The sequence below is a fragment of the Corythoichthys intestinalis genome, chromosome 11, assembly GCF_030265065.1.
Source record: "Corythoichthys intestinalis isolate RoL2023-P3 chromosome 11, ASM3026506v1, whole genome shotgun sequence".
NCBI classification, from domain to species: Eukaryota; Metazoa; Chordata; class Actinopteri; order Syngnathiformes; family Syngnathidae; genus Corythoichthys; species Corythoichthys intestinalis.
In genome coordinates this window covers 26624641-26635692 of record NC_080405.1, presented here as the reverse complement: position 1 = coordinate 26635692, position 11052 = coordinate 26624641, and the positions used below count along the sequence as shown (strand labels likewise).

General features: G+C 37.3%; 1 protein-coding gene across 2 annotated transcripts in view; it reads right to left on the bottom strand.

Moving 5' to 3' along the window:
- Positions 1-1067: 1067 nt before the first annotated feature.
- Positions 1068-11052, bottom strand: part of LOC130923994 (gamma-aminobutyric acid receptor subunit alpha-2) — a 60473-nt gene continuing 50488 nt past the window's right edge. For both annotated transcript variants that reach the window (XM_057850254.1, XM_057850253.1), the window contains exons 8-10: positions 6139-6291; positions 4504-4706; positions 1068-2217 (exon numbers count right to left, since the gene is read on the bottom strand). In XM_057850254.1, the coding sequence (XP_057706237.1) occupies positions 1912-2217; positions 4504-4706; positions 6139-6291 (662 nt within the window). In that variant the 3' untranslated portion in view covers positions 1068-1911. The remainder of the gene's footprint in view (positions 2218-4503; positions 4707-6138; positions 6292-11052) is intronic.

Sequence of the window (11052 nt, the reverse complement as noted above, 5' to 3'; positions counted from 1 at the left end):
CGTAAATGGCAAGTAGAATTTAAGATGACGCACGCAGCGGTAAGCAAACAAATTGGCAAGTAATAGTCCGAAACGTTCAGATGGTAACTGGCATGCTCAAATATTGAGCTTTCCTAATGTGTCGCATTACCCCACCCATCTGGCTCTATCAGGTGCTGAATGGAGAAAAAAGAACTGACAACGCACACAAACATGACAATTCAGGGAGCTGCGAATATCAGCCCATACTGTATTTTTGCCTTTCGTAGCCTGAAATTTCTTCTGTAATAAGAGGCGATATTTTCACGTTGAGACGTGTCTTAACCTGAAAATTCCTTTTGTGGAGACGTTCTTAACTGTTTAAATAAAAATAATAATAATAATAATAATAATTTCAGTAATGGCCCTTCCTGGAAACATACTACCATTTTTATTTAATACAGATTTTTACTTCTGAAGCATACTTACTGAAGCATCCACTAATGGATCCAATGCACTTAAGACATTAAAAAAAAAATACCATTGTTGCAATTTCAATGCATCATGGGTCAAAATCCACAAAAACAACTCAGTTATTTTCTACAAATGTTTTATTAGAAACAGCGCCTAATCAGGCATCAACCTTGTTGTAAACAATCATTCTTATCCAGAATGAATAAGAACTTGAATAATATGCCTAATAATAAGTGAAAAAGTAAGAGAAAGGAAGTGTTGTACTATACCATGCAGAATTTTCAAATAAAATCAAATAATTAAATAAAAATAGAATCAGTGAATAAAATTCGTAAACGGTAATGCACAATGTGTAGCTACTTATTTTTCTTCAGTTTTTCTATCCTCTCTGAGTGTCAGAAGAACTGTTACACACAGCATTGCAACACTGCAATATCTTCTCACATTAGGCTTACACTAGAAAAGGACCAGATTTACAATTAGGAAATTAAATGGGCACGTTTTATGGGTCAAGTATAATAATTAGAATATATACCAAAATACGAAGTTAATTCATACATCACAAATCTTGAAAAGTATACTGTACTAACAAGAATACAACTAATGCGCTTTTTTTTTCAGACCTTGCTATACAACTATTTTCACAAAAAAACTAAAAGCCTGAGTAAAAGACAAATGTTGCTATCTTTGTGCTACCCCGAAATGTCAAAACCGCCACCAAGTGTACCCTTTTACTATATTTGAATGTTATTATATCATCTCAAAGGACTGTGTTGCATTTTCTTGTATACTTACCTCCCTTAGTGGCCACATGTGGAAATGCATTTTAACGCATGCCAAGTGAACCTAAAATCCCAGTTTTAATTTTTGTTAGCGATTAAATAATAATGCAAGTGCATTTCAGCCTTGATTCAACTTCATACGTTTGAGTTTTTTTTTTTCATGTTGATTGAAGCCCCATACCAAGAATCACAGATAATAAAACATTTATTCTGCAACAATTTAATACAACTGTGTTTTTGCATTGTCTTGCAAGAAAATGCCAGGCCACCTTTAAATGGCAAAACAGAAAAAGTCAAACGTAACCTCAAAGTAAAAAAACAAAAACAAAAATCATATACAGAAACATCAAGCAAATGGTGATTACATCAAAATCGAAAATATTTAGAAGTACTTTTAAATAATTGTATATGTTTATGTTAACATTGATAGCATATGTACAATGGTCACATACTTAAACTGGAAACGTACTTTCAAGGAAATATACACATTCTAATTGAAGTTATCACACAATGAAAATTCAATATAAATAGACAGAGACATTTACAAAAGACACGTTTCTCAAAAGTGCTGCAGACAGTGTAGAAAATAGGCGGAGCTAGAGGATTACACTGCAATCCAAGACATCACTCTGCAAAAGTATGTACACACAGTTGTTGGAGGTATTTGGTTTTAAGCCCCCTTGACCAAAACTGGTCTCTAAGTAGAGGGCACCATGTCCTTGATGACGGGTTCTCTGTTTAAGTAGGTGGCCCAGTAAACTAGGTTGAATGAACCAAAGAGAACAGGAAACATAATCCGTGACATCCTGTCAATTTTGCTAACACTATTGAATGTCTTCTTGCTCTCGACTTTTCCGTCTCCTTTGACCTTGTTGAATTCCAAAGTGCCTCCTTTGGCAATGGTTGGAAGTGTGCTGGAGTCCTTAGTAATATTGGGCGCATAATTGGCCACTGCTACAGCGTAGGCGTTGTTCTTCTTTATCACAGATGCCCTCTCTTTTTTCTGTTGGGAGACCAAAAGAAATACATTGAAATGTGTAAACAATTTGGTCTAAAGATTACATAAATGTTTTATTATGATATTTACTACTACATTAACTAATGGGATAGGCTGATGGTCATCCTGAAAGAATATGATGACAACTAAAGTTAACCTTGTGGTATCTCAGGGGCCAATTCTGAAGTTGCCCGCGAAAGTAAAAATCATGTGTATCGACCAGAGATCAACCGATATAGGTTTTTCACGACCGATACCGATTATTAGTATTTAGAAGGGCCGATAACGGATTTTTGGAGCCCATATTCATTTACAGTAAAAGTGTAAAAATGTGTGTAAAAATTTGAATAATGCAAACACTGAACTTCATTGAAATGCCTAAAACATGTTTATTGAATCACACAAATTGGAAAATAATAGCTATAAATAGGGGGTGGTGTGGTTCAGTGGTAGAGTAGTCGTTCCCCAAACCAGAGGTTGTGGGTACTAAACCCCACGTTGTTCCTGGTGCTGTGTCAACCGTAGGTAGATGAGGATATAGTGTGGGGTGGCGCTTTCAGGGCCTTAAAAAGGTGGAAAAGTGCAATACTCCATTTAACTCCATTTATTATTACCATATACTGTATCCTCATTTTGTTTTTTGGGGGCGTTCAAGATATTGATTGATTGATTGATTGACTGACTGATTACACAAAGATGCATTGGTCAAATTACTGATGCTGGTGTTAGAGACAAAAAAAAAAGTTTTGGTAGTTTTTTGGTAGCTTTTTTGTTTTTTTTTTGTTACAAATAAATCGATAAATAAAACGTATAGCGTATTTAACCCTCGTCTTGTGTTAGAAATCAGCCCATATCTCTGCTAGTGAATTAAATTTGATCTGTAAACTAACTTGGCCTGAAAATACTAAACCTTTGCATTATATTGTTTTCGGGTCAAGTCTGACCTGTTTTCAAGTTTGGGTCGATTCTGACCCCAACACAATACGAGGGTTTTAACTTTGGGGATTAAATATATATGATGAAAATTTTTTTTTGTGTGTGAATAACTAGGTCACCACCTGACACCTTGCTTTTTACCGGGTCATTTTGAATAAGGCACTATTGGAACGGAAAGTTAACTGTTGCCAGAGGAGGTGTTTACACGGCCCAAAAACAAATGAGCGATTTTTTTCTTTACAAAAACAGCGAAATTTTCTAATATGAATTTGAAAATAATTATGATAGTGTTTAATAGTGCCCAGCGAGGAGAGGTTTGCTGCGGATTTAGACCGTGGAGGACAACAAATAGTTTGCATTGTAGCTATATTATTGTTAGTTGTTGCTGTTGAGCTACCACTATGCAGAGCGCTGTTGGCTATTCGTGTGCAATTCATTTTGAGTGTTGTGAAAAGTGCGTGTGTAACCAGGGCTTACTGAACCTTTTAGTTTTCAAATGTGTTTGTGTGTCATTGCGCAGTCTAGCTGTGGGGATTTGCATTATAATACACAGGCGCTTTTATTTCCAATAGAACTACAATAGAGCACTGTCTTTGTAGTAGCCTAGTAGTAGTACGTAAACTATCCAGCATGCGTGTGTACTGCCATTGCACGCCTTCTATGGAGAAAAACGCGTGAGCATGACAAATTTGGACCGGCTGTTTTTGGATGGGAAAAACAAAATAAGATTCTAAGCACCCCCTGCTGTGATTGACTTCTAGCACCCCTGTACGTTTATGTTCCACCGCTCATGAAATGTGTCTACATTCATGCATTTTGTCTACTTCCAAAATACTAGGATTTATGCAATACATTGAAATTAGCATATTATGTCAAAGTTCTTGTGTACCTGATTATATTCTGAAATGGTAGACAATCTTTTTTAGGTTGATGTGTTTACACAAAAATAACCATTTCCATTTAAATGAATACCCATTTTCGCCTGAATTGCTTGGATTTTAACATTTCAGCCAGATACTGTATCCAAAAAACTATAGCCAATTGACACTTTTGACCTAATTTTTCTTTTTTAGTGACCCAAATTTATTAAAGTCTCGCTACTTTTATCCAAGAAACATTTTACACGAAGAGCAACGTTAGATTTCATTAGTTAATTTCGTCCGCCCTATTTTCACTGCCATTGGTGCCGCTAGACACTCAATCCATTTTAACTGGGAGCTGGCAGCGATTGAATGATCACATGGTCACAACAAAAATGAGTTTGACACCCCTTTTTAGCTCCTAATCCTTGATGTGCAGATAGTTAATATCACTCCTTTCAAGATGGAAGCTGTCAAAACTCTTTCTTCTCATCACCTTGTCAGTCACAACACTCTTTCCATCCCAGGCCCAGCCACGCTTGGTGAAGTAATTGACTGTGGCAAACTCAATCAAAGCGGAGAAGACAAAAGCATAGCAGACAGCGATGAACCAGTCCATGGCAGTGGCATATGCGACCTTCGGAAGGGAGTTGCGAGCACTTATACTCAGCGTTGTCATCGTGAGAACAGTGGTTACCCCTGAAAGCATAAATACAACCATCATGAAAACGATAAGATTCATTATTACCGTGAACTGAGAGATTAAAAAAACAAAAAAAACAAATAGGCTTGTAGTTTGGCAAACAACTTAAGTATTTGATGAAACCGAAATTGCATACAGGAGAGGATATGAAAGTAAAAAAGTAAAATAATTTTGATCATTACATCATGTCCAATTAATATCAATACTTGGGTTTCCCCAGTCATTCAAAACACTGGTGGGCCGTCAGGCTTTTCTTACAAAATAAAGTGTTAAAAAGTACCGTATTTTTCGGACTATAAGTCGCACCTGAGTATAAGTCGCACCAGCCCAAAATGCGCAATGAAGAGGAAAAAAAATATGAGTCGCACTGAAGTATGAATCGTATTTTTGAGGGAAATTTACTTGATAAAATCCAACACATAGAACAGATATATCATCTTGAAAGGCAATTTAAAGAAAAAAATCAATAGAGAACAATATGCTGAATAAGTGTACAGAATGATAATGTTACATGATGCATGAACAACGAAATTCGAACGCAGCCGGTATGTTGATGTAACATAACTATTAATTTATTCAGATAACTATAGCATAAAGAACATGCTAACAAGTTTACCAAACCATCAGTGTCACTCCAAAACACCAAAATATCATGTGAAATGATATAATAATGTTAATCATTTCACACATAAGTCGCTCCAGAGTGTAAGTCGCACCCCCAGCCAAACTATGAAAAAAAAAACTTCGACTTATAGTCCGAAAAATACGGTGTACAGATTTTAACCACATTCACATCTTGTGTTAGGGTTGAAAGCAATGGTGACATCTTATGGTCGATATTTGTGGTGATTTAGAAATTCAACTTAACATCGTTATTTTTATTTATTATTCACAAGAATATTGTGAGCCATCAGTGGGCTTCTTTACCACCAGGCTTTGCAAGATTTCCGGGGAAACTGAAAACAACCATTCTTGTTATGATCTTATATGAAAGCAAGCCCTGATAATCATTATTGTTCAATACTAGTTGAAGTGAGAAGGCGGTTGGTTATCTGAAAGCACAGCAATCCTGATTTCTTTGTGTGGTCTTGCCTTGTGCTCACCAGTCTTAGGTCACTCTTATTACTTCCACTTGGATTACAAACAAGTTCAATTGCGGTATATAGAAAAAGCAGTGAAGCATTTTAGGCATGTCTACTCCTTTGTGCTCCCCATTCTCAGTGCTGGCTATTTTTCCCACTCGATTTCCCAATATAATTTTTATTTTTTCAGCTATGCACTGACAAGATTCATAACAAGTGATCCACAAAGTGTTAATTCTTTGGACTCTGTCGGTTCTATACAGTCATTCTGCTAGGCGAGCTGGCTATGGAAGAACGAGCATTTGAGGTGTGTTGTCAAAAATGATGCACACACACACACACTTACCAAATACAGTTCTTGCTGGCACTGATTCTCTATTCAGCCAGAAAGACACTTGGGAGAGGATGACAGTCATGATGCATGGGAGGTATGTCTGGATGACAAAATAGCCAATCTTCCTCTTCAGATGGAAATGAGCTGTCATCACGGTGTATTCACCTGAGCGGAAGCAGAGGTCAGTTCAAAGCATCAGTGCGGCTGCAGATTTGGATCAGCAGAGCAAATAAAAAAAAAAAAATGAAGGATGGTGTGCGCATGCAATATTTGATAGTACAGAAATAAAATTAGCCGACGTTTAATGAAATTTAAAGCACATTTAGTTTTGCAATCCAATCTACCTAATACGTATTTAGCAAAGATGCCAAAGTCATCTTTGTAGTGGGCCATATCGTAGTTATGGTTTACCTCGAAGGGTCATTATGTTGACCAACCTGTATAAATATTTAACTCATTTGGCTGTCATTGACGTTGCTAGACGCCCAATCCATTTTGATTGTGACGGCTGGCTGGGATCTGGTGTCTAGCACTGTCAATAAGGTCTAAGGCTGATACGATTAATTCATTAATTAATCACCAAATGAATCAACAACTATTTTGATAGTCAATGAATCATTTAAGACATTATTGGCCTATAATTGTCCAAATCCTCTTAATAGCAATTTTACTCATTTCTTTTTTATTTTTATTTATTTAACTTTTTTCCCAAAGAAAAATAGCAAATTTTCCTGTTTTAAATGTATTTTTCATTTTCTGATTTTTTCATGAAAAACAGTAAAAATGGAAATATTCTTTAATTTTTTTTTTTAAATAAATGTATTTTTATTTACGGAAAAAAGGGAGGGAACTGAGTATTGTATTATCTTTGTAAAACAGCAACTCTGATATAAATTTAATTTTGATAAAAAACAATAACTTTTGCGGGCCACACAAAATGATGTGCCGGCCAGATCTGGCTCTCGGGCCACCAGTCTGACACCTGTACTGTTGCTTTAAAAACCCAATATTCCAACGGTCTTAAAATATGAAGCAAAATGCTCTAAAAACGTTTGCTAAACATGGCTTATCATCTTAAACCACTATGTTACGATGGATTTCGACACCTTATCAACGTTATAATTCTCAACTTCAGCGCTGCCTTTGATATTGTCAATTTCTTACCACTAGATCACCTCAAAATGTGTATCAAAGGCTTAGTACTTTTTTGGTTTCGATCATATCTCAGACAGGACGTATCATATTCCTTCAACTTTGACCTCATAGTTTGTTTTACATCTGGAGTCCCTCAGGGGTCAATACCTAACCCTCTATTGCTCTGTATTCATAATCTGCATCATATCCAAATATAACGTTGACTTCCACTATTATACAAGCGATAGTCAACTTTACATACTTTTTGAGGACGCAATTGTACTGTCACTCAAAGTGACTTCGCAAAGAGGAAGAGCCACTTAACCAAGCGTGCCTAACTGGTGACATGAGCTAACATTTTATAGCACCACACAAGGTGGTAAATGTTGCAGCCCTTGCACCCTGCTCATTCTAGAAAGGAGACTCCTGGTTTCTTATGTTTCTCCCCAACATTGGGGTTTCTACTTGCCTTGGTGGAGAGGATGTTACTGATCTTAAGCAGAGTAATGCAACATATTCATTTTTAGCTGATGTAGATTTTTTTTTGGGGGGGGGGGCACAGCCCAGTTATGCCCTGCATTTTCTCAAATCCACATTGTAGAATTATCCATTATAATTATATATTACAATCAGTTACTTGATTATTATGACCTAATTCAACTCTTACAACGTCTCAGGAGTACGAATACAGATGCCCGCAGATCCTCAGCTGGAGAGTTGTACTGGGGACAGCTGGACATAAGCACATGGGCTTTCACGTGACCCATATGCGCCAGAATGAACCTGTATACTAAATTTTAAATGTCCTGAAAAGGCATTCTTAGCTGAGTGTGATTTAAAAAGGCAGTAAATTCTTTAACTCGTTGGCTGCCATTGACAGCGCTAGACGTCCATTTCATTTTGACTGGGAGTGGGCAAATGAACATTCGGTTAATTCGACCCTACCAGCCAAAATGGATTGGGCGTCTAGTGCCGTCAATGTCACTGGAAGAGGAGCATTCACAGCCAGCCCTCCTAGTTTAACTGAATTGAATATCTATCATTATACATGGCAAGCAGTAAGTTAATTTACCAGAGAAAGGGTTAATTTTAGAACTACCTTTCACAGAGAGTGATTTGGTAAGATGTCTAAGCCATTTGAGAACAAGGAAAGGTATTGTGACTTGTTCACAGTGCAAGTGCTGCAATGATAGGCAGGCCTTCTAAATCAAGGCTCCATCTCAAAGAGAAGCCACGATTAGACATGAGAAGAAGATGTGTTACCCATGGCAACAGAACTGCGTAACATAGCTCATTTGCTGCCATCTGAAATGAAGGCCTAGTTACATGCTGCTGCTTGGCAAGAGGAAAGTCCTTTTTAGAGGTGGGAAGCAGGGAGCTGATGTCAATTCTGATTTTCTTCTTGATGTTTTTTTCCCCTTTACTATAAATATTATATCGGCATTCTGTTTGCCTGCAAGGTAATTTTCTTAGTCACCGTGCACACACTTGCGGTGGGGAATTTAGAGGAATTGAGTGCACTCGCAGTATCCAATGGAGCTATATATCTTCTGTAATTTAATTTGCATGCCAGCGTCGATGCCTCTGTGGCGGATGGGGGGAGGAGGCAAGTGTGTGCTTGTGGAAAGAATCAAAAGGATGTACTGAATATTCTCAGTAGAAGCCTGTGATCGCTTGTTGAGAGGGAAGACAATAATTAGAGTATCCTACAGATGTTGGAGACAAGATCTTGTGTTCACGTTGCTAAAATAGCTCTCAATACACGATACAGAGAGATAAAGGTGCCTGCTCATGCTACTTCAAGGGGAACACCCGCCTCCACGCAACTGCTGAATTGTACAACCAACGACAAATTTTTTCATGCATGAATTATGATCCCCGTCCCCCAACCCCTTTTTTTTTTTTTTAAACCCTCACAAGGCACTCATTTAACTCATATACCGACATTGAAAGATGTGCCTTTTATTCGCCCCTCCCAGTCATATTGATTTGGACATCTATCACCGTCAATGGCATTGAAATCTGAGCAGTTTACAGTCAGTCTTCCCAGTTTAATTTTGACGTTTATCACTGTCAATGGTAATGCATTGACTTAATTATTATGAAAAAAAACAACAGAAAGAAAACACAGTAACTGGCATATATACTGTATATACCGTAAAATTTGGACTATAAACCGCAACTTTTTTCCCTCATTTTGAATCCTGTGTCTTATAATCCAGTGTGGCTTATTTGTTGATTTATTTGGGTTGATAGGTAACACTTTATTTGACAGCAGCATCATAAGACTAACATAAAACCATCATAAATTATGACACTATCATGGGCATTAATGAATGCTAATGACAGATGTCATTAAGTGTCATCCAGCAAATTATGCCACTAACTTCATTTATGTCCAGCTCGGATCTTTTACATCCAATCAAAAGTGAGATAATTTGCCAGACGACACAAAATGACATATATAATAAGCATTCATTAATGCTCACGGCAGTGTAATTTCATATTTATGATGGCCTTATGACAGTCTTATGGCGTTACTGTCAAATAAAGTGTTACCAAATAACATAACTAGCAATTAATGAAACAACTGAAAAGATAACTGAAGAAATAATTGGCATAGAACATGAATTTTGGTTGTTATTTACATCTGCAGCGCTACAATGCATGCTATGAGGCATGTTGGACGACAACAGTGGTGGCAGCAGAGGTTGACTGTCTCCCCCAAGGGAGCACTGATGGCCAAATGAAGCTTCTTGAATCAATGAAGCTTTGCAGCCAATTGGTTAAAAGTTTCATGCTGGTTCGTTTGGTCTTATGACAGTCTTATGATGCCACAGTCAAAAAAAGTGTTACAGGTTCTTTGGTGTAGATATCCCATAATACAATGAGGACAGCTGTGGCTTATAGGCCAGTACGGCTTATCTATGAACAAAAAGCCAAAAAGCTCAATCTTGGTCTCACACAAAAATACACACGGTCCCAGGCTTCAACTGGGACTGTGTGCTTTGGTCAGATGAGACCAAGATTGAGCTTTTTGGCAACAAACACTCTAAGTGGGTCTGGCGTGCCACGAAAGATGCGCATGCTGAAAAGCACCTCATACCCACTGTGAAGTATGGGGGTGGTTCAGTGATGCTGTGGGGCTGTTTCGCTTCCAAAGGCCCTGGAACCTTGTTAGGGTGCATGGCATCATGAATGCTTTGAAATACCGGGACATTTTAAATCAAAATCTGTTGCCCTCTGCCCGAAAGCTGAAGATGGGTCGTCACTGAGTCTTTCAGCAAGACAATGACCCTAAAAATATGGCCAAATCTACACAGAAATGGTTCACCAGACACAAAATCAAGCTCGTCCCATGGCCATCTCAGTCCCCAGACCTTGTTTTGTTGGCAAAAGGGGGTTGTACAAAGTATTAACACCAGAGGTGCTAATAATTGTGGCACACATTATTTGATGTCAAATAATGTTTTCTTTATGTGGGATTTTTTTCCCTACTGAATGAATGCACTTGGATTGAAGGTTGGATTTTTCTCTTTTTTTCCATTAAGGTCACATATTATTTGAATTAAAAAAAATATATATTAGAAGCTAAAAAACACATCTTTTTCAGGGGTGCCAGTAATAATGGAGGGCACTGTAAATTACAACAATGATTAATAATAATAAAAAAATACAATATTAATTGCTAACATTTAAGATATGTTTTTTAAAATGATGAAAAATAGTCACTTTTCCCTATAAAGGGTTAAAGGTTTTAAGTGTTTTCATCACCTAAATATAGGAAAAAGC